The sequence below is a fragment of the Tinamus guttatus genome, unplaced genomic scaffold (assembly GCF_059628265.1).
Source record: "Tinamus guttatus ecotype Peru unplaced genomic scaffold, ASM5962826v1 Tinamus_guttatus_pri_ptg000497l, whole genome shotgun sequence".
In the NCBI taxonomy this organism is placed as follows: Eukaryota; Metazoa; Chordata; class Aves; order Tinamiformes; family Tinamidae; genus Tinamus; species Tinamus guttatus.
In genome coordinates this window covers 2822385-2844632 of record NW_028289031.1, presented here as the reverse complement: position 1 = coordinate 2844632, position 22248 = coordinate 2822385, and the positions used below count along the sequence as shown (strand labels likewise).

At 42.5% G+C, this 22248-nt stretch overlaps 2 protein-coding genes across 3 annotated transcripts in view; one reads left to right on the top strand and one right to left on the bottom strand.

The window, feature by feature from the left end:
• KIAA0319 (KIAA0319 ortholog) overlaps nt 1–4763 on the top strand; it is a 35027-nt gene extending 30264 nt beyond the window's left edge. Inside the window, exons 17-20 of one of the 2 annotated variants that reach the window (XM_088533409.1) lie at nt 581–703; nt 2136–2226; nt 3282–3370; nt 4241–4763. In XM_088533409.1, coding sequence (XP_088389535.1) covers nt 581–703; nt 2136–2226; nt 3282–3370; nt 4241–4419 — 482 coding nt within the window. In that variant the 3' untranslated portion in view covers nt 4420–4763. Of the gene's footprint in view, nt 1–580; nt 704–2135; nt 2227–3278; nt 3371–4240 lie in introns of both variants that reach the window. The other variant, XM_088533407.1, reaches the window with a different exon arrangement.
• Nucleotides 4764–13222: 8459 nt separating this feature from the next.
• On the bottom strand, nt 13223–21998 carry ALDH5A1 (aldehyde dehydrogenase 5 family member A1). The gene is made up of 10 exons (XM_088533368.1): nt 21705–21998; nt 21513–21596; nt 19587–19757; nt 19186–19302; nt 18577–18720; nt 17619–17762; nt 16014–16172; nt 14625–14794; nt 13803–13861; nt 13223–13644 (listed from the first exon to the last, which is right to left on the bottom strand). The coding sequence occupies exons 1-10, from the start codon at nt 21996–21998 to the stop codon at nt 13439–13441; spliced, it is 1548 nt and encodes a 515-aa protein (XP_088389494.1). The 3' UTR covers nt 13223–13438.
• Nucleotides 21999–22248: the final 250 nt, after the last annotated feature.

Genomic DNA, 22248 nt, shown 5'->3' with positions numbered 1-22248 from the left:
AAAATCTGCCTCACTGTTTTTCTTGATGTAGTAAATCGTCTACCCTAAGTTTTGAAAGGAATATGTTTTTATTTTATAAGGCTACATTGATCTAGCAACAGCTACTGTTATCGTTGTTTAGAGAATGTAAATGCTCTCGCCTTACCTCCTGTAATTCCATTTTGAAATATTGCATGCATTTTTGCAACCATTTTAATTATTGGTGTGAAGCTTGTTGTGATAGAACCCAAGAAGATTCATAATCCTCAGTTCTTGGGTACTTTAGAAGTTTTTACAAGTACATCAAAAAGAAACGAGCAGGCCTGAACCCTGCAGCTCCCATTCATCTTTACTTGGGCCAAGCTGCTCTTAATTGACATACAAATTCAGTATTATTGTGTGTTGTATGAAATACTTTTATCTTTACAGACAAGTGTGTGTTGAACTGTAGATCGTTTTGAAATCTAACCGCAAAGGAAAGGGGAATTAAAAAAAAAAAAGTGTTAAACTAGATGCTCCATCACCAGTCTGGTCCCACCGTAGGAGGATGTGTAACAGGTTGTCCATTGACCCAACTGACCTGCGTGTGTTTTGTTCTTAGCCTGTCTTTTAAAATGCTCTGGGCATGGACACTGTGACCCCATAACGAAGCGTTGCATTTGTTACCAGCTGTGGATGGAAAACGTGATTCACAGTTACCTAAATGATGGAGAGAGCAATTGTGGTGAGTTTGGAAGCTGTTGTGGGAAGCCATAGACTTTTTTGTGAGCCTGTCCACTATTTCCTAGTAGAATGGGAGTATTTAGGAGGTGGATGCAGAGAGACTAGCAACATATTTCTATACAAAAGTTGAATAACATCTTGAAATTATCAAGGCTTTAAAGTAACTCTATTCTAAAATGTTAAATATTTTAAAAGTTTTATTTTTAAAAAATTCTATCACTGGTTGAGGTAGGGGACAGATTACAAATATTGACTGTTATGGGGGAGATTGCGAGACAGCGGGGACGCAAAATAGAAGACTTGTTTGGTGGTGTGTGCATTGCAAAGTTTTTGGAGAGTGTTTACCTGTTTTTTTTTTCCCCCAAAACTGAAGAATAAGTGACACTTCATATTCTCCTAAGTGGGTATTTGATATGTCAGTGCTAGGGGTATGGTCTGACTTAAAGAAACAGAAGACCTGTGGTCTGCACTGACAAATACAGTGAAGTTATAAAACCACAGCGCCTTGGCTCAATCGCCTCCACCATTTCTGTCAGGGTGTCTGTCACACCTGGGAAATGCAGGTTAGCTGTCTTGGCTTGATAATGTCTTTATTCTGCTGTGTAGCACACTTGCCAAATCAATTAAACCAAGTTGACATTGTATTGCACTCTCTGTTTCAAATATTTAATAATTTTAACTTAACTAAGCTGGTCTTCTGCTTAAACCAAAGTCAAGCTGAACTTTTAGTACCAAGCAGACTTGGAGACACTTGGAGACACTGGTCTTCAAGTAACCCTGTGAAAAATGGTAAGAAATGATAAAAAAGGGTAAGTGGGGTGCCATTTGCTACAGGCCATTAAGTGGCAGTGGGCCCCATGTCTGTGTGTTTTTGAGCAAAGATCATCAGCCAAACAGAAGGGAACAGTAGGGCCCAAGTCTGAGGCTAGGGCCTCCTGCAGCCCTGCTGTGTTACACAGTGTTGTGCACACGAGCATGGCACATATGGTGAGTAATTCTAGAATTGAGAATGGAGGGAGCTTCAAGTGGGAGCTTCACGTCACTGAATCACTCTCCTGTTTTGCTTGATGTGCAAATACAACAGTCTGTCACTAACCAGCTGCTCTCACAGAGCACCCATGAAGTGCCAGACAGAGGATGCCCTTATGTTCACTTCAGTCATCACCCTCTGGGCCCTCTTCACTGCCAGATGCTCTGTAGCCTTCGTCTCTCTTGAGGCAGCAAAAGGCATTGGGGTGGGAGGGAAGTTCCTCCACCACTTCTGTGTATGTGATGTGGAAGCTTACAAATATTCAGGGATTCTTGTGAGAATACAAAGGTGCTTAGTCAGTTCTTCTGAGTTCCTGTAGAAACTCCTTCTCTTTTCCTAAAACAGCTGCTTTAGAAATGATTGCATCAACGCTGCTTTACAGAGCACTACGTTTCTTTTTCAGAATGGAGCATACTATACGTGACTGTGTCTGCTTTTATTTTGCTTGTGGTCGCAATAGGGCTTGCCTGGTTCTGCATCTGCTGCTGCAAAAGGTACGTGGTTTGAGTTGCTCTTTGGTGAGGCATATGCAAGAGCTCCATTTGCCTGGAGTTTGTTCTCAAGCATAAATGTTGCAGTTGAATTGTGGGGTCTGGAAGTGCTTCTCTAGATGCTGCTAGAGAATCAGTCTCTGTCTTGGAGAAGAGCATGTTCAAAAGAAGAAAATGAGAAAAGGAAAAGGGGGAAGAAAAAGAGAGAGAGAGTGGGGTGGGAGGAAACTTTGGAAAGGAAAACCAGGAAAATGCTTGAAATATAAGAGCATGTTCTGGGAGGTGCTCCCTTGGTTGCATGTGTCAACATCCTTCTTTCTGCCCTGAAATCCTTTATGTCCTTCCATCCAGTACAGCAGTTCTGTCTCTTTTCTCTACAAATAAACAGTGGGGTAACTTCAACAAACAGCTAAAACTGCACTTGGAGATGATGGTGTCTGTAGCATTGTGGAAGTGAATGCTGAGAAAGGATTTAAATGAGGAAAGAATAGATGGACTTTTTGCTTACAGATTTTTTTTTTGCTTTTGGTTTTTGCTTTGCTTCCCCATATGAAGGAGGGACTAACTTCGATTTTAGACTGGCTTTCCCTGAAAGCATAATCAGTCAAGTTCCATTGAAAACTCTTTATTAAAAAAAAATGGGTCAAACCAGTTTCTGCAGAAATTTTATCTGGAACCAAATGAACACGTCTGGCTTGTGTCTGTGAAACTGAGCAAACTGAGCCCTTGTGTCCTAGGAAAGGAAGCAAGTGATGCTCACTTGCTTCATCTTTGTATACCAGAGGAGATATGCCTTGTATAAAGAGGAGAGAGAGAGAGAAATATATTACATTTCTCTCCCTCGGTCCAGATGGTGCTACTGCTTTAAGCAGGTATAAAGTGGAACAACTCTTTTGGAGCAGAGGTGAGGTAGCAAAAAGTGTTTTGTCTTTGTATGTGGGGTACATAGCTATGTGTATGAAGAGACGGAGAGGGAATACACATTATGGGTGTATAAGACAACTAAATATCCTTGTAATAACTTTTTCGTTTTTTTTTTTTTTTTTTTTTTTTAGCAGGAAGAGGACAAAGATAAGAAAGAAAACCAAATACACCATTCTAGATAACATAGATGAGCAGGAGAGAATGGAGCTACGACCCAAGTATGGTGAGAGCTTTGTCTTTCAGTTGGGATTTCTTTAGGTAGTGAATTTTTAAGTTTGCAGACAGTGTATTTGAATTGATGTCCACAGTGTAGAGGCTCCCAGAAGCTGGACTACAAGGCTGGAGAAGATAGAGGCAAGCATAGATGGTGAAATGGTTAGGAGTGATTGGCTTCTTTACGTGCTTGAGAGCCTAGGCTCAGGCACTGCTTTGTTTGTTTGTTTTGTTAATTTTTAAAACATGTAAATGTCCCAAAGATTTTCTCCATCTAAACACCTTCCCTGCCTCTCATCTGTTTCTTGAAAGTTATAGTTGTTGCTTTAATGGATGCACAGCAAATCTTCCTGCTCCATAGGCATCCTGTTACACATCAGCGAACTGGACCATCACCCTCCATGTGCTCCTCTATTTTTGTTGGTTTACCTTAGTTTCAGCTAGTTTAGCAGGGGAAATACTACAATCCAGTGGAAGAAAATCATCCCAAGTAACTGCTGTCCTAAAAAGAAATAAGTAACACTCCTGCAGAAACCAGGACCTTTTGTTGTCAGGCGCTTCAGTCAGACAGCTGAGTGGCCGGATTTCTTAGAGTCAAGAAGGGGACGAGGGATGTGCTAAAATCCTCTAATTGTCCCTCGTTTAAATGCACATATTCACATTTCGGAGTCATAAACTCATGAAGTGAAGGTTGAGGATCAAGCTAACAGTACTGGTACCTATGAGGCCAGTCTTTGGTATGGGGAGATGACAATGGTGCAAGTTAGCTGGACAGCTGAGGGTATTTTCACGTGTTGCATGTCACAGTGAGGAGTAGATGTTTAAACTGTAAATAAAATTTAACCTTTCTTAAGACCTTGTTTTTCTTGTTTATTGCCAGGTATAAAACACAGAAGTACAGAACACAATTCCAGTCTGATGGTCTCTGAATCAGAGTTTGACAGTGATCAGGACACTATCTTCAGCAGAGAAAAGATTGAAAGAGAGAATCCTAAAGCCCTCATGAATGGATCCATCAGAAACGGAGTTTCCTTCAACTACAGCTCCAAAGACAGATAACTGAATGAGAGTAAAAGCACAGGACACACTGGTCCAACACACTCCAAAAAGTTGGTCCACCTCTTTGTTTTTCCACAATCAAAAGCTTCCTCAAATATCAACAAATTGCAGATGAAAGGGTAGATTTGTAGCACACTGGAGGGAGGGAAAGAGAGGATTAGATGAACAAGTAACTCCTGTTGTCAGTGCTGTAGGATCAAGGAGAAGCGCATTGCGTTTCTTGCATGTTCAGCACTGAATGTTTGCCTAAACTTCAGAAGGCCTTTACTCCTGTATTAAATCAGTGCATTGCTGCTACAGGATTAGCCAGGGCTTTGCTCCACTACTAACAGTGATGACTTTGAGATATATATATAAATTGTGTCCTGTGCTAATATCAATATCGCTATCTCAAAGAAGCAGCATGATGATGAAGCTGACGTGAAGCAGCTAAAGCCAATATGCGTCATTCGCCTTGCATCTGTAGAGAGGAATGTGTGACTACAGACTCTGTCATTCAGTTTTCAAGGCAGGTGCACAAAGAGGGAGCGTTTTTAGTGCGTTGTATTTATCTCCGAGTGCGTTGTGTGACTTCCTGTTCTAGGGTAGCATTCATCAGATGGAAATGTCCGTGTTTTTCAAGGAGGTTTTCGATTCAAAGCTGTGCTTATCACCTGTGGACTAACACGATACATCTGTTTCCTGTAGGATGCAGTGTTCCCTGCACCTGCAGAGGAAGGTCAGTGTCTGCAGGGAAGTCTGGTCTTAGGTTGCTTCTGTAATGATGAAGGTGCTTCTGCTCACTCTGGAGCCTGCCATGTCCAGGAAGGACCAGGTCCAGGGAGGACTCGGTGCGATGTGCCTTCTGAAATGGTGTGAGCAGCCTCAGTTACCCTTTGTGCGGAGAACACTTTTGAGGAGAGCAGGACTTTGTAAGACTGAGGCTCAGCTGAGATGAGTTTAAATCTGTCGGCCCCAGCGCATGATTGAAGAAGCAGAAGGTGCCAGGCCTTGGCAAAGTAACTGCTTGTGCCAAAGTACCCAGCGTGGAGCAGGAGGTTCGACACCTGCCTACCCCAGCATGAGAATTGGTAGTGAGGAAGATAACCAGCTGGAACATTAAATTGCTTTTTCCCCTCTAAGTTATTCACTGGTTAGATGTGTTGGCCCAGAAGAGATCCCTTAAGGTGCTTAGGAAGTGTGTGAGTGCTGATGTTGCTGCTCTTGCTGCTGATCTGGATAATTTCCCTATGGCCGGATCGTTCGGCTCTGAAGCCAAGTCCCCAAAGCCGTGTCCCTGTTCTGGATGTCTCGTGCTGAAGACCCAGGTTCCGTGTAGGCCTCCCTGCCTGTAGGGGCCTCCGGCGCTGTGCCCGTCCGGCCTGGCTGTCCTCACGTGTTACAGCCCTTGGGCAGGGCTGGCCTGAGCTGAAGAATGATGTGTCCTGAGGGGGGAAGGAGGAGTCCTTGAGGAGCATTACAGTCAGTTAAAGGGGAAAAAAATGAGTGGAGAACCCATCAGTGGAGAAGGGTAGAGCAGTACAGTGTCTGTGCAGAGACTAGGGGAGGGATCAGAAGGGTTGAGGGGGAGGTCATATCCCCCTGGCATCCTAGGGAATAGTTTGGTAGAAAAAAATTGGTGCTTTTCCTACCCTTTCACAGAAGGTAGCCACAAAAGAGGTTGGGTTGAACATGTGGCTTTTGTGCTTCTTTCATGTTGATGGGAGTTGGGCAAACGTGTGAAGAACTACTGAGACTGGGTGAATGTGGTGGTCAGAAGCTGCAGCAGCGGGGCATGCTCGTCGCCTGTACTCACCCTGTGTGAAGGTTTCACACCTTCAGTTCCCAAACGCAGCCAGCAGCTGCCCATAAGTGGGTTAATGTCACTCTGAGGAGTGTTCATCCTGGGCCCCGTGCTGTGTTTCACTGGAGTGGTAGTGGTGGGCAGAGGCTGTGAAAGGCTAAACATGGGCCAGTGCAGTTCCCCTTGTTGGCGCTTGCCCCCTTGCAAGACACAGTGTAGAAGGCATGATGTGCTTCACTTAGAAGGAAAGTTATCATACTAGATGTAGATATTTTTAGGATATTTATTGAAAGAAATCTAGTTTATCTCCCTCTTCTCCCCCAGCCCTGAGCATATTTTTTGTTCTGTTGTCTTTTTTTAAAGCTCAGCCAGTAAGAGTCAGGTCAACTTTCAAGTTGGCCAACAATGTTTCCAGTGTTCCTGGAGAAAGTTAAGGGCGACGCAGAACAGTCTTTTTTTTTTTTTTTTTTTTTTTTTTTTTTTTTAAGCAAAATTTTGGTCTTACTGTATTTTGTGTAAGTTCTCATAATGTTCCAACAGCTACACTTCTGGAAATGTGCACGGTCAAAGCCAGAAATGACATGATCAACTGCAGCTCTTCATGCTTCTCAGTGCCTCTGCTGAATGCTGTATGCAGCGGTGTGCCTTTCGTTTGTCAGCTTGTCTTAGTCCCTGTCTGGGCAGCCAGCAGCATCCTTCAGGCTGTGAAGTCAGTCACTTGCGTGGATCGCTTTTACTGTGCATTTTTAAAGCCTGGTGTTGAAGAGTAGGAGGTGGTTTTGAATCAAACCACAAACATCATTTTTCAAACTAAAGAATGTGATTGTCCAGTCAAGAAAGAACTTTGGTTGTCTCAAAGCTGCTCTCATGCTACAGAATTGCTGGCATCGTCTCTGCTCATGCATCTTGTGGGCTCAGATCTTTCAGTTGTTGGCAAGCTCGTATGCCTGAGCATGCCTGCATAGTTTGCCTGTCTGGTTGTCACTGTGACAAGCAAGAAACATTAGACCAGTTTGTTTTTGCCTAAGGCCGTAGCAAATGGACATTGACAGTTTTCACTCAGATGATGCCTTGGCATTTTTATGGCCAGTAATATTTTGGTTAGAAGATGTTGAATATTGAATATGCCTGATTTTTTGAGCTGCTTCTAATTCTCCTGTTTTCGCCTACTTGGGAGGAGAAGTAATCTTAAAATCTCTTACATGCTAGCAGACTTGCTATTTGTGATATCAGATTTTAGCATCACTTGGCCAAGCATGATTTTGTCAGTATTTTAGGACCGAATATAGCAAGCCTTGTATTTTCAAGCAGTGTAACTTCTATTTCTAGGTATGTTGCTTTCTTAGAGCATCTGTCAAGCCATGTCCAGAGGGAAATGGCAGGAATACTGTTACAATGCAAACACAATGGCAGAATTAAGAACTGCTGCTGGACTTTGGTTTCAGGTTATGATGGGTTTTAAGCAAGTTCTCAGTCCTCACATTTTCTTATACAAACATGTTTTCATTTGTGTGCAGTAAGACTGCTGGGAGCTCCTTTTGAAATAGGGATGGGAATTTTTTTTCAGGAAAGTGGAGGAGACCAAATGCAGTCCAGTTTAAAAAAAAAAAGGCAGATTACATCTACTTTGCCATTGGTAAGATGCTGTCTCACAAGGTGAACTGTATACTGATACTTGCAGTGCTTCATGTTCTCAGTGTGAGCATGGAATTTCCCCTCACATCCTAGTTTTACATTTATGGATGCTGGTGCACAGGAAGGGATTGGCCATATAAAGGGCAGCCCTTGTTTAAATGCTCAAGCAAGGAGTATATTTAGACGCTTTCTTGTCATTTCTGCCGAAGGAATCAAATAGGTTTCGTACTCAACACTGCTTACACATGCAGTGCAAAATTGCCTTGATGCAAATAGGTCATAAGCTTGTCCTTTTTTTTGATTTCTTAATTAAAAGGCTCCAGCAGTAGAATATGAACTTTGCTTAGGCAAACCTAAGAACCAAATCCAAAGCCTCTGTCCTCTGGTTCAGCTTTTGGTATGGAGAAATTAAAGTCAAATGTGAACAGTCTAGTTGTAGAGCATTGCATATATGGTGAGAGGGCAAGAGGTGTTTGCTTGTGTCCTGGGTAAGAGTAGGCTTTCAGCCATCTCCTCTTAGGCGAAGTGAGCGCTAGTCTCCTCTAGTATCTGTTCTGTGCTACCAGGTGTGTTTGCTTATATGATGCTAATTTTCAGTTTTCCTCCTTGATCTGTTGGGTAGAGCAGAAGTGCACACACATGCAGAGGGATTAACACTGTGTGTATCTTCTCTATGCTGGATTTTAACTTTCTTTAGACAGCCCTGATATTCTTGAAGAATTTGAGTTTTTGGTGGGGCACCAGTTAGGCCAATTTCCTATTGCCTAGTTTATAGCCTAAAACAAAATGAGTTTTGCCCCTCAATATGCTGATACTGGACTGCAGCTACTTGAACTTCGCGTGTGATAGTGGTAAAATGTCAACTGTTTTAAACTTCTGAGCCATTTATGTGAGTTTTGAGGTAAGCCAACGCGTTCTGAAGGGAAGTGGTGTAACGGTAGTTTGGAGTTTCTCAGTATCAGGTACTGCTCATGTCGATCCCTAACCAGGAACTAGTCCCATAGCTCTGCAGCAAAGGAGAAGCCTGCTAACAGGCTTTTAAGGTCCTGAACTCCCTATGGCAGGGGAGTGAACCTTAAAAGGTAGAAACAGGAGGAGGAAAAGAAGAAGAAAAAAGCATTTTCTGTTTTGCACAAGCAGTGAATCCAGTGCGGATGAGCCACATGTCAGGAGTTTGCCTCTGTAGGGAAGCACTTCTCCCTGTGGGTGGGTGAGCTTTTGCTGAATTTATAAGGGAATCTGTTTCTAGAAAATGTTATTTATTGCAAATGATAACATATTGTAACTAGAACCATTTCTGAGCTGGAAATACTACATTTATGTAACCCTACTAATAAAGTTTTGTCTTTCCTTCTAGGAAGTTGTCAGGTTCTCTTTTTTATGTGCTAGGATTCTGAACTGGACTCAACAATCAGGTCAGAATAATAAATATGGTTGTGTAACATAAATTATGTCTGTGCTCCAACCTAAAAGCAGTGTAATATCTGACACTGACTAAATCAAAGTATTCTGTATTTTCTTAATTTTTCTTTTAATCCTGAAGTAACATAATTCAGTGAACTGGGTAAGAGGCCCAAAAAAATCTCCCTGCAGTTTATAGTAGGAGTTTACATGTGTTGGCTTTTCTGTCCTTGACTTAATCAAGCAATTGAGCATTCATATTTACCAGGTGTCATGCTCAGAAAGACCAGCATGGTAGTTTCACAAGTTCTGTGGTTTGTTCCATAATGTATCAAGTCAAAGGAGCTGGTATTTAATATAACCCCAAAATAATATTTAACATAACCCAAAAAGTTAAGGTAATGCTGCTGTGGACATGGCTTTCCCTTGCAGTGTTCTTGCATTGTGCTTTTTGGTGATAGTGATGGCAATAGCCTCTTGTCTGTTAAATAGCTTGATAGAGACCTGTGCAATAGAAGGGGCAGTAGCAGCAATTCCTAAACAACTTACACAGTTGTGAGAAGTAGCCACATAAGTAAGTAAAGCAAACAAAGTGCCTGGTAAATGCTCACAGTAGCTTCCCCGGTCTTAGACAAAATGCTTCAAGTGCTAACATTTAACATAGAGCTTCTGAACACAAACTTGCATCTTTTCTCTTAAGCCATTTCAAGCTTTCCATAGTCTAGAAAAATGTAATACAAACAGTGGTGCCTGTTATGGTGAAATGGATACTTTGGTGCCAAGTCAAATCCTGGATGCCCAATACTTGCAGGATTGTCAAACTTCCAGCAGCACAAGCCTAATAAGGTTGTGGTTTTTTGTTTTGTTTTAGTGTAAACTGTTGTAGTCTTTGCAAATTACTTAAACTGCCGTTTGCGTTCGGTGAAAAGCATTTAATTTGTTTTCAGAAAACTAGTCTGTCTAGGACCCTGAGAGGCAGCAGCACACCAGCCCACCTTAATTTTTCCTTAGACACAACAATCTCAGTGCAAAGAGATAACGAAGTGCAGTTTGCTGGCTGCCCTAAACCGAAGGAAGGGCTCAGAAAGTGGCTGGAACTTGAAATGTTCCTCAGCAGTCCTGAGTGCCTTTCATCTCCCCAGCATCAGTTCCAGCACCAAGAAATGCTCTTGTCAAGGCTGGCTGGGCAGCTTAGAGTACCCGTGGGCAAGTATCATCTATGGTGGCTTCTCCAAAGGGCTTCTGCAGTAGGGTTGGTCATGAATGTCTGCCTCCAAGTCAAAAACACTAACGCAAATCTCTAGCAGCTCAGCCCAACAGTTACTTCCCAGTGCTGAGGGGACAGTTAACTGAGCAAGTACGGTAGGATCCCATGAGAGCTGTTTAGAGGAAGATGTAAGAAAATGAGGTAGAAACTGACCCTGAATAAGTTGGGTTGGAAATTAGAAATATTTTTCTAAAAGTTCAAAACGGTCTTAGCTAGCTGGAAATAAAAACATATCCCCAAACCTACTTTAAATCTTAAATTATTATGTAGACAATTACAGATATCCATCTCCTGACAGCAGGGAAAGGTCTCTGTGGTCCGCAAAGCCTTTCCTTGGTGCTGAGTTGTTTGACTTGCATATGGAATGACTGACAGCATACCAGTCTGTGAAAGTAGGCTGCTACTTGATTTGGAACAAGAGGTTAGAGTAGGCATAACCAAAATCTTACATCTAAAGAAGAGCCTTGTGGAGAGAGGTTTTTTTTTTTTCTCCCCTCCAGTGCTTAATGGACTAAATTTCATGTAGCTGCTGTCAGTTATCAATTCAATATTGAGTAAGGTAACAAACAGAATCCAGTACTTTCACATTAGTTGTTTATTAACTGGCAGATTTTTCAATCACAGTTTTAACATCCAGAAGTTGCTGAGCTATCACAAATATAATCTTAACATAAATTAAGTTTAAGAATTCAAGTAGATCTTTTATTAAAGAATCACAGCTTTCGCTATGAATACGACAAGATTATTCTGTGCTTACTGATGGAGACCTTATTTACCCAAGGCAGCTATGCTGGAATCTAACCATAATCCAATCTAGACAAAGATATTTTTAAAGTTTATTTTGTCAGTTATCACTAATTATGGTTTGTGCTTTTTATCAGGTATAGTAAAAGGTATTTTGTGCTGATTTACTCATTAATTTTGAAATCTTGGTGTTTCTTCTGAGAATAGCAGTGTTAAATGCATCCAATCAATAGTTCCGCAACTCATAAAGGTGCAGGTAAAAGAAGGTGTCCTCTGACTACCCTGTCCTGAGATGTGCACCCACATGAAAGGCTGTACCCTCATACAGCAGTGAGGAAACTAATATTAAAATCTGTCTTTCCTGGAAGAAATAAACAGGTATTAGCAGCTACTGCTGCCCTGTCCGTGTGCCCAGCAGCGTGGGCTGGCTAGAAGAAAACTTCTTGTAGCTATTACAGAAATGTGTTTTCTTTTGGTTCCTGCTACAGCTGATTGTGGTATTAAATCCTTGCTATCTTCAATCCATAGCTCTATGCATTAAGAATTTCTGGAAAGACAGCAACTGTCCTTTACCTGCCCTGCGGCTGACATGATGCACCTAGGCCTTCCTACTGATAAAGAAGGTCTCAGGCATTGCACAAACATAACCATAACAAATATTTAGAAATAAGGAGTAGCAATCAGTACTACCTTATGTGCGCTTTAAAAAACCCTATGAAACTCTTGCTCAGGCTTGCTTTCCACCTCCCACCACATTATGTCTTATAGTATGTGGTAGCCTTCTCTCCACCTACTACTTTTTGCCTAACAATAGCCTAGTTCATAGGTACATTCATTAGTTCATAAGGCTCTCCTGCCTTCTTGCATTCAGTTTTAATAATTAATTAGCAAAGCCTCACCAAATAGAAGTTAACCAACACAGGAAATAAAATGCCTTCCATTTTACCCCTGCAATGCTGGTTTAATTACCAAATTAATATTGTACTTCTTTTAAAGTGCTTTTCTTTTTACTTCCATTGAAACAATGTTTAAACACTATTGTTCATGTCATGTTAAGGAAACTTTACATCCTCTTTTAAAGATGATAGTTAAAATAAAAATCTCACCTCTACTCATTCCTGTTCAAACCTTCGGTAGCCAAGGAAGTAGCCAAGTTTAAAGGCTTTTTTTAAACTTTCCTCAATAATGGACGTTTGCCTGTATGACAATGAACCTAATTGAAGGAACAAAGCCCAGAGGAACCCAACCACCTGCTTAAGTTCTTTGAAGCGCAGAGTAAAGTTCTTCAGATGGCTGGAGCAACATTTATGCCAATGACTTTCCTTCGACCCAACAACAGTCCCATTCCTTTCACAGAAGGAAAGGTATGTCTATCATTGTCACCACTGGGGACCCCTGCAGTTCCAGAAATTATTCTTGCAACTCAGCATCCTCTCCTTCTGCCCCTGCTTGCTACGGGAGGAAGCCTGTGCACTCCTGGGCCTCTCACACAGGCACCAGGCAAGGCCCTATTTGGCTCCAACCTTCCAAGCTGTTAGAGCTCTTTTGTGAGGAGAAGCTCAATGTGAACCCCAGTGCCGTTACCATACACCAGGCTCTGTTTGCCTGCTCGGATGCCTAGCTGTAGCTAAAAGCAATTTCCCACTTTTCACAAGCATTGCATTCTCCCCCAGATTAACAGAACAAAAACACTGCTCCTAAAAACAGGTTATAGGTGTAGCTGCATTAGAAAGTGTCATTATGTGCACCAAACTCTTCAGGGAGACTATCTTCCCCAAAATTTCCCTGCATCCGACACCCAACTCAAACATTAGAGCAGAAAAAGGGGGTCTAGTCCCTCCTTTCTGTAACTTACAATTATCTATTTTCATCATGTACAAGTCTCCAAGCTCATCCCAGTAACGCTGGGGTGATTCAAAAATAACAGATGTACATTCTTCCCTGTTCCCTATGTGACATAACAGACAATGTCATCCTATTACTGAAAAACTAAATGTGTAAACATAGAACATGTAAAAATATATGGCAGCACAGAGTATAGTAAACTTCTCTACACATATTCACACAACAGAATTACTTATTTTTACAGAAGGTGAAACTTGCATTCATTCATATTCCTGGCTCTACAAGCTTATTAAAACTACAGCACTACTTTCCAAGCTTTTGGGGATTGTGCTTTTTGAAAAACTTTATAAGCCTCCAAAGCAGACATATTTTATCTCTAGGTATTCGTCAATGCCGTATTTTGAACCCTCTCGGCCTAAGCCCGACTCTTTTACTCCACCAAAAGGACTCTCCACGGAGGAGATGATGCCCTCATTGATCCCAACCATTCCAACTTCCAGCTGCTCTGCAACTCTCCAGATCTGAGCCGGATCTTGAGAGTAGAAATATCCTGTCATGCAGACACAGGAGCACAGGAGTCAGAGTTACAAGGGAGCAGAAGACTAGGTAAAAGATACTGACACTGTGTCAATTAAAAATTCTCATCCCTTTAACTGAAGCTTTAAAGTTCATTACAACACAGAAATGATAAGTCTGTCTGAGGCATACCTGCTAAACCAACGCTGGCTGCGTTTGCTATAGCAACAGCTTCTTCCTCAGTCTCAAATCTGTCAATATAAAGGTAGAAAAAATATGAGTGAGGTTTATAGTTCAAAGGCCATCTTGCTGAGTTACTGTTGTGATGCCACCTTGACAGAAATAATTAATGTTTTTTTCCCCAAGAGTATATTTTCAACACCTGGTTTAATTTTTGTTTTGCAGCAGGGGATCATCTACCACTTCCCTAAATTTAAACTGTTAGGTAGTTAGGATTGTCTTCATCCTCCTAGATGCTCTAAATTAATGAAATATTTACCTGCCATGAGCTAGCCCACCACTTCCCCACCTACACATGCACTCTTAGCTATGAGAGATGGTAACATGTTACTCCAATTGCAACCTAACACGTGCATTCACTGTGGATGGAGATGGAAATTGTTTTAAGGGGGAAAAGCTAGAGAGTTCTTCCTTGATCAGAAACACTTAGGACTGAGTCATTTGGCAAATTACCAAGTCCTGCCTCCCACTTAATTCCAAAAAGCATGAAACTGGTGGGGGTTTGGCTGCCACCCTCCCTTGCTTAACTGCTGCTGCAGTTTAAAGGAATCTTTTTCAAAAAGCTGCAATGATGCTAAAAGTAAATCCAGAGAATGAAACCAACTACCCAGATATCCAAAGCAAGTTTTCATGTGTGTACCCCAGTCATACTACAAAATCACTGCGATCTGATCAAAGTATCTTTTAGCAAATACTGATTATATTATTTACAAGCAATAAATCTTTGACTGATCTTCTATAGTGATTTTTAATCTGGAAAATGAATAATCTTACTTGATAACGGGTGCTAAAGGACCAAATGTCTCTTCTTGGGTGCAAAGCATTTTGGTTGTAACATTGCTAAGTAATGTTGGCTCAAAGAAGTTCTTCCCCAAGCTGTGTCGTTTCCCTCCAGTCACAATGGATGCTCCTTGAGAAACTGCGTCACTAATGTGTCTCTCTACCTGAGGCATGCAAAATAAAAATCTCAAAACTGATTTTTAAAAGTGTACAGTAGTATATTTTACACTGAAGAAACACTACTCCCCATATTAAAGAGATTTTTTTCAAAAGAAGACTTTGCAGAAGACCATTTGTAATGTTATTTAAAATCCCTCTTGAATTTTAGTTTGTATCACTTAGACATTTCAGAGGAATGAATTATGAGTATGTTCCCAATCCCACAGACATAAGAGATGTAACTTTTCTATAATTCATCCAAAGACAGGCAAGTAATGGAGAGTACGGAAGTGGTAATCTCTGCCTAGAATTCCATTATTTCAAGTACTGAAGAGCTCTTAAATGACTATATAGAGTTCTTGTGTGCGTGTTTGTTTAGATGTTTATGATGCACATTATACTTTTTTGATGCAAAAAGGAAAAAAAAAAGAAAAGCATCCTCTTACATTCTTATACTTGAAAAAAAAGAAAATATTTAATCACTTGTTTCCTGAAAAACAGTATTTACATATTCCAGTATGTTAAAAAATAGAAGAATCTCACAGTATTTGTGCAGAATTGAAATAAAACCAAGCCTGAATATAACCAAGCCATAACATGTTAGAGAGTATGAACCACTAATTCAATAATCTTCAACCTTAGGAAGGGTAAAAGGAAATAGTATTAAAAATGTGACTTATTGTTAATTCCATTAAAAAAAAAAAACAATACATTTCCTGGAGCCTCAAGTAATCCAAAACAGAAGACTCAACCCACACAGAGGTTTTAGTGACTCCAACATCCAGAGCTCTGCTAGTCCCAACCTCAGTCCATTATTCTGCTTAGATTTTGCCAACCAGACTCACTTTTCTTCAAAATAAGCTCTCCTTCACAGTACCTCTAGACTGCAGAATCACCGCACAACTCTGTCAGAGTACCCAGTTCCAAAAAATTGTCCTCTTTAGAACAGCCAAGAAATAACTACAGAGAATCAGTTTCTCTGGTCAGAACAATCTCTTTCTCTGTAATTCATGTAGGGGAAAGGTACTTCAAGTGCTATATGTTTTCCAGCATATGTGCACATGGGCTTGGAGGAGAGGACAGGCTTAAAGAAAACCAGCCACATTCTAAATATGTTCTAACAAAACAAGTGTGGAAAAAGAAAAAAGCTAAATATAAACCCAAAGTTATTTTGTGGATCATGAAGAAAATTAAGCTGTCAAAAATGAAATATTTTATTTGTACCTTCTCCACTGCTTTTTCATTAATGAGTGGTCCCTGTGTAGTTTTTGCATCAAATCCATTTCCAACGTGAAGCTCTCTTTCTATGGCTTTAGCAAACTTCTCCACGAATTTGTCATGGATTCCCTTCTGCACCAGGAAACGGTTTGTGCAAACGCATGTCTGAAAACAAACATGAAAATGTAAAACAAGTAGTAACTTATATTGTATTTCATCTACTTATGAATTATTTCTGGCTTTCATGGCACAATATTGGCTTGCTACAATGATCTGTCCTTTGCCTCTTCTCCATCAGCCTAAACCGTTAAAAAGTTTTGCCACTTCTTTCATCACTCCAGTAATCACCAGGTTGTCAGTACATGTGCCAAGTATCACATATTGCTAATATAAACTGCTCATGGTAGCAAAAGGCTTTTTGAGCTCTGTAGGTTCTCAGATATGAATCAATGAGGGTCCTAAAGTTGTAGGAAGTATCCTCTAATTAGAAACCACGGAGCGCTGGGCTCACCAACAGAACTGAGTCACACTTGAAGATGTGGTGAAGGGTCTTTTTTTTTTCCCCCTTAACTGCTTCATTGATTGGGTTTGAGTTTTCTTTCTTCTTCTTCCTGGAATTTGTTTGCAAATGTTTTCAATGACCTACTAACATACACATTTATGCTGCACATTTGCTCTGAGCAGAATCCTACCTTACTACAATCTCTCAGAAGTAACATTCCCTCATCCACCCAACCACATCACCTGTGATGCTCCTTATTCCATGCAGCAGCCTGCACAAGAAGTGCCTCGTAGCTGGATGTTGTCCAGTGCATATCTGACCACTCGACCATCCTTATCCACTTTCCAGGCTCTTTGCCACTTCCTTTCTTCTCAGGACTAGTCTTATATATTTTTTTTGTGTTATTCAAGTACTACCAGAAAACATTTTCCCATCCAAATGAACTTCTTATCTCCCTCAAAACTTTTCTCTGAAGTTAGAGTTCTTCAACTTAACATTCACATCTCTTAGGAGAATTACATCTAAGGCTAGAACAGTCTTCATACAACTCTACACAGCTGACTGTTCTGAAAAGCTGTGCTCTTCAATTTTTTGTTGTTTGTTTAAATAAAACACATTTGAGGCCAAATACACTTGAAACTTGATTGCTTTTTAAAAACTTCTTGTTGTGGAAAATCTAGGTAGGCTTGTCTCCAGGCACTTCAATCATCTTAATTCTGCTGGGTGCTTTCGGAGCATAAGAATGACTGGGATTAGATGTACAGTCTCAAAGATAGGAACACTTATCATGAGACTAGAATTTTTAAGAAACTGCTAAATCCTGAGAACGGAAGCAAGATAATGTATTTTCTCAGCTCTACCTCTCCAACAAATTAATTGAATGCTCATTAGGTAATATATTTAATAAAATACCCCATCCCTTCTCCTGGTGAACATTTTCCTTCTCATTGCTAGTGTTCATAACAAAGTGCCATATGCATTGTAAAAGTGCACGGGATTTTACAATTCTGTTATTCAGACTTGCTGTTTGATAACCGGTTAAAGCACAGAGATGTGAGCTCAGCATATGTCCAGCTTTTCACTTCCCAAAAGCATGTGAAAGCCCTTACCTGCCCCGAGTTTCTGAATTTAGAAGCAAGGGCCCCTGCAACAGCACGGTCCACGTTGGCACTATCAAACACAATGAAAGGAGCATGCCCTCCGAGCTCCATGCACACTCGCTTCACGGTGCCCGCGGCGAGCTTCAGCAGAATCTGCAGGAGACAGAAATCTCTCTCTCTCTCCCAGATGTAAACTATGACACCACAGAACATACAGGTGGAAGGCAATGAAAAACTATCTCTTGTGGTGAATTCATCTGCATCCTCTCTATAATGCTTGACAGTGTGTTTTCTTCCATTACAAATACAGGGAATAATTTGCTTCATTGAAATTTAGGGATTAAATTACACCAAGAAAAGGATTCTCATCAACTTCAGTTCAGATCAGGCTTCTGTCACTCTCATTTGCTCATTTCTAAGTATTCTGATTACTCTTGAGAATTTTTCCCACGATCTGACAGGTTGTGGGTCTTAGATTTGCCTTAATGTCAGACTTGTTCTTCATTCCTCCTGTGGCTGTCGACACTCTGCAGTATCACTAATTTCATTCGGGACATGGAAGACAAGGCCTGCTTTTTCACTAAAGCTGCCAGGAGACCATCAAAGCAAGGCCCTCACTTCTCAAATGCTTCCTCTCAACTACGGAAGCCCTCCCCAAAAAGTACATTTGAAATTCAGTGTTCCTACTAGTATGTTATCACCAAGTAATATGGAACAAGAGCATCTTGCACAGCACTGCTCAGGTTAGAGCTTGATAAAAGGCAATTACTCAGATGCTGCACATGGGCATCCTTCTACAAAGTACGGATACTAAAATAAATGGACAGTCTCTCAAAAATACTTTGTTGGACAAACTGAACTGTAGCTGGAAAAGAGAAAGGCTCTACATGTAAATACACCCTTTCCCCCTACCTTCCCAATATAATCACAGTAACAATCTTCAAGGAGGTTTTGTGCACTTGCATACCTTTCCTGTTGCAGTGGAGCCAGTGAAAGATATTTTGGCTACTAAAGGATCAGTGCACAAAACTTCCCCTACAGCTGGTGCCTTCTGTCTGGAACAAGGAACAACATTATACACTCCTGCTGGAATTCCAGCCTGGTTTGCAAGCTGAAATGAGAGAAACACAGAATTTGCATTACCAGTAGATTTTGTAAGAGGAGCACCTAACAGACAATGGATGAATGAGTGTTGTTTGCTTAGTGCTTTGAAGAAACCAGTGTGTAAGTGGATACTCAAAGTATACAGCACAACTAATAACAGATGACAGAATCAGAGACTGGCTTCACCCCTTTTTAAGTTGGCTGTCATTCAAAGTAACCCAAGAAAAGATATAAAGATGTTTTGTGTGTGGTAAAATGGCTAGATCCACATGTAGGCTTCTGACCATTTTCAAGGCAGCTCTCAAGGACTGGTAATAAACTAAAACCTCTGGATCTTCTGAGCCAACTTGTCCTTTCTTCATGCATGAGCTTGGCTTCAGTTACATTCAAAGCCCACCTACTGCCCATTTGCAAATTCTGATTTTCAGCTGCAGTCTGCTGATAGCATAAAGCCTGGCACTTCTTGGCTCACCTCTCCAAGAGCTAGCGCTGACAACGGCGTGTCCTCGGCAGGTTTCACTACGACCGTGCAGCCAGCTGCCAGAGCTGCACCCACCTTCCGGGTGATCATGGCACTTGGGAAATTCCACTAGGAGGAGAGAAAAGTACAGTCAAAGCTGGGAAAATGCCACCTCTGTTTCCATGCAAACAGATGGCACTTCCTTCAGTTACATGACCATCTAAACAGAGCTTCAAGAAGTGCTTTGTCCTAAGTGAACACTACAAAGAAGTACTGCCAAGCCAGGAAGAAGTGAGGACAAGGCAGAAACAAACCTTTTTTGGGCTGTTTCCTATGGCGGATGAGCCAAAAGGCCCCATGCTGAGAACTGAGTTGAAAACCTTCACATGATTTGAAAATTCAGCTATACTTACAGGGGTTATAACAGCTGCCACTCCTACTGGCTGTTTCAGCACCAGGATTCTTCTGTCTTTCCCAGATGCTGGAATAATATCACCATAAACTCGGCGAGCTTCTTCTGCAAACCATTCCAGAAACGAGGCCGAATACAGGACTTCACCCTGTGCTTCTTTCAGAGGTTTGCCCTTTGGTTAAATCAGATTGAAGACACACTTTAAGGTGGTAGATTTAAACTGACAACAAAAGCAAGTTTAAGTCACTTCAGAGTCTTTGCTCTAGAGTGCCATTTTGCTTGATAATCCCATATCACGGATGCTGCAATTTCCAACAAGCATTATACAATTTCACAAGCAATACGTCTGCATTCTCAGTATATGGTCATTGTACAGCCAACAATTTGTCTGCTGTGCCAGGATTTACGCCTGCACTAGAGAGGGACCTGAATAACAAATGTGAAACACGTTTATTTGCAAACTTTGCAGTGAGCTGCAAAGTTTTGAAGAAGACAGAAAATAGGGTAAAAGAAGCCCACATGCTAGAGGTATTTGTGGGGGGAGGAATATTTCTTTGTGTTAGCTCCAGATCTGGTTCAGTGGACTGAGTGACCACTGGCAGGTGGAGCACAGCACAGGAGTTCCTGGAACGAGCACAGCTGGGGTACTTGCTTTAGCAGGGCACTCAGATCCAAACCACAACACCAGTGTAGGTGTAACCCCTTAAATATAAACGACAGGAGTTTTAGCGAGACCAGTGGGGCCAGACTACAAATCCTGACTGTCAGGGTAGGAGTTTAAAGGAACACCCACAACAAGCACTATCATAATTACAGCAATGATTACTTGTCAGATAGCTGCTTTTTCCTTAGAAGATTGGAATAGGTAAAATTGCAATAAGAAGGAGTCTTCAAGAAACCCAACCCATGATCCCCAAAGTTTGTCCTTTTTTGTGACCTTTACTGCACATTTGGACACATGTCCTTATCCTTTCTAGCTCTCAGATTAGTAACTTTGCTAAATCTATTTGGCATAAACTACCAAAACCTAACCATTAAACTCAAGCAGTACAAAACAAAACAAAAAATGTTAATCTCATCTTTATTTCATGCACTAAAGATCAAACACAGCACTTGCATCAGTTTTCCCCTTGTATACATATATTTTTTTTCTTTAACTTTTACCAAAGTCAATGAAACTCTGATAAAACACCATTGTTTTATGCCATAAGACACAGTTCAGGCTCACATACCCTTCTGTACATCATGTTGGGGGCCTGATCTCAGCTAGGTTTCTCATACTGATGCCATCAATGGCATTACAGAATGGACTCTACATATGTAAGAAACCACAAAGTTTGAAACACTGTGGATTGCTCTAACAAGGAGAGCTGAATGTGCAATGCATGCACTAAGGCTCAATGTTGTTAAAGTAAATAATTTTATTAAAAAAAATACAGTGTCTAACTGCTGAAATGCATGCTAAGTGTTTTGCTAGTTTCCTGTTTTACTTTTGTGTTAGCGCATTATGTTTCTTAAAAAAATAAATAAATGTTGCCATTGTGACCTACCAATTTTCATGGGTTTGGAGTTAAGAGAGGCGACTTAAATGCTCGGGCTGCCTGGGGTACCTTTAGGAAGCTTCAGAAACAATTTTTCACGTAACGCGCTGATGAGAATTGCTCTGCTGACAGCACCACAACTGCAAGGGCAGGGGCTTCTTCCGAGACCCGCTTCTGAACAGGGAGAGAAGCGGAGCCGAGGCCTCGCTGGGGGCTCGCAGCTGCCACGGACAACGATCGGGGCGGAGGAGGCTCCCTGCGGGCCCCTGCCATGACCCCCAGAGAGCGGAGCGGGGCCGGGTCACAGTCTGCCCTCCCCGCCGCTCTAGCGAGGAGGCAGCCGCGGCGCCCCCGAGGCGCGCGCCATTCCCACCCGTGACACTCACGTTCTCCGCTGTTATGATCCTGGCCAGGTCGTCCTTGCTCTCGATCACCAGCTCGTACCACCTGCGAAGCAGCCTGCTCCTCTCCTGCAAAGCACACACAGGCGCCGCCGTGGCCTCTCGGCCCCAACGGCTCTAACGGCCCCTCGCGCCGCGCCTCCCCGCGCAGGGCCGCCATCTTCCCGGGGCTCTCACCTTGGCGGGGAGGCGGCTCCAGGCGGCGCCGGCGCCGTGCGCGGCCCGCACGGCCTCCCGCGCCTCGGCCGCGCCGCAGTCGGCCACCCGCGCCAGCTCGGCGCCGCTGGCCGGGTCCCGCACGGCGAAAGCGGCCGCCGCCTCCACCCAGCGGCCGCCCACGAGGGCGCCGCGGCGCAGCAGGGCGGCGGGCAGCGCCGAGGCTCCGCGCCGCGCCGCCAGCGCCGCGGGCCGCGCCAGCGCCGCGGCCAGGAGGCGGCGGGCGGCCGCCCGGCTCGGCAGCGCGCTCGCCATGGCCCCGCTGCGCCGCCACCGGCCCCGGCCCCGGCGCCGCCTCCCCTCCGCCCCGGCCGCGGCCCGCGCCGCCCTGGAGGCGGAGCCGCTGCCGGCCGGGCCCGGGGTCTCCGCGGGGTGCGGAGCCGCCGCGGCTCGTTAAATTAAAAAAAAAAAAAAGAAACACCCAAGCCTCAAAACTTATCGTATAAATTATTTTTATTCATTTTCATTTATTTTTTCCCCTTTGTAAAATCTGCGGCTGCTCGTC

Coding starts and splice junctions, on each gene's coding strand:
- ALDH5A1 (XM_088533368.1), bottom strand. CDS start 21,998: ATGGCGAGCGCGCTGCCGAGCCGGGCGGCCGCCCGCCGCCTCCTGGCC. Junction 18,721..19,185: donor CAGCGCTAGCTCTTGGAGAG/GTGAGCCAAGAA, acceptor CTCTCATTTCAG/CTTGCAAACCAGGCTGGAAT. Junction 13,862..14,624: donor CCTTTAGCACCCGTTATCAA/GTAAGATTATTC, acceptor TTATATTGACAG/ATTTGAGACTGAGGAAGAAG.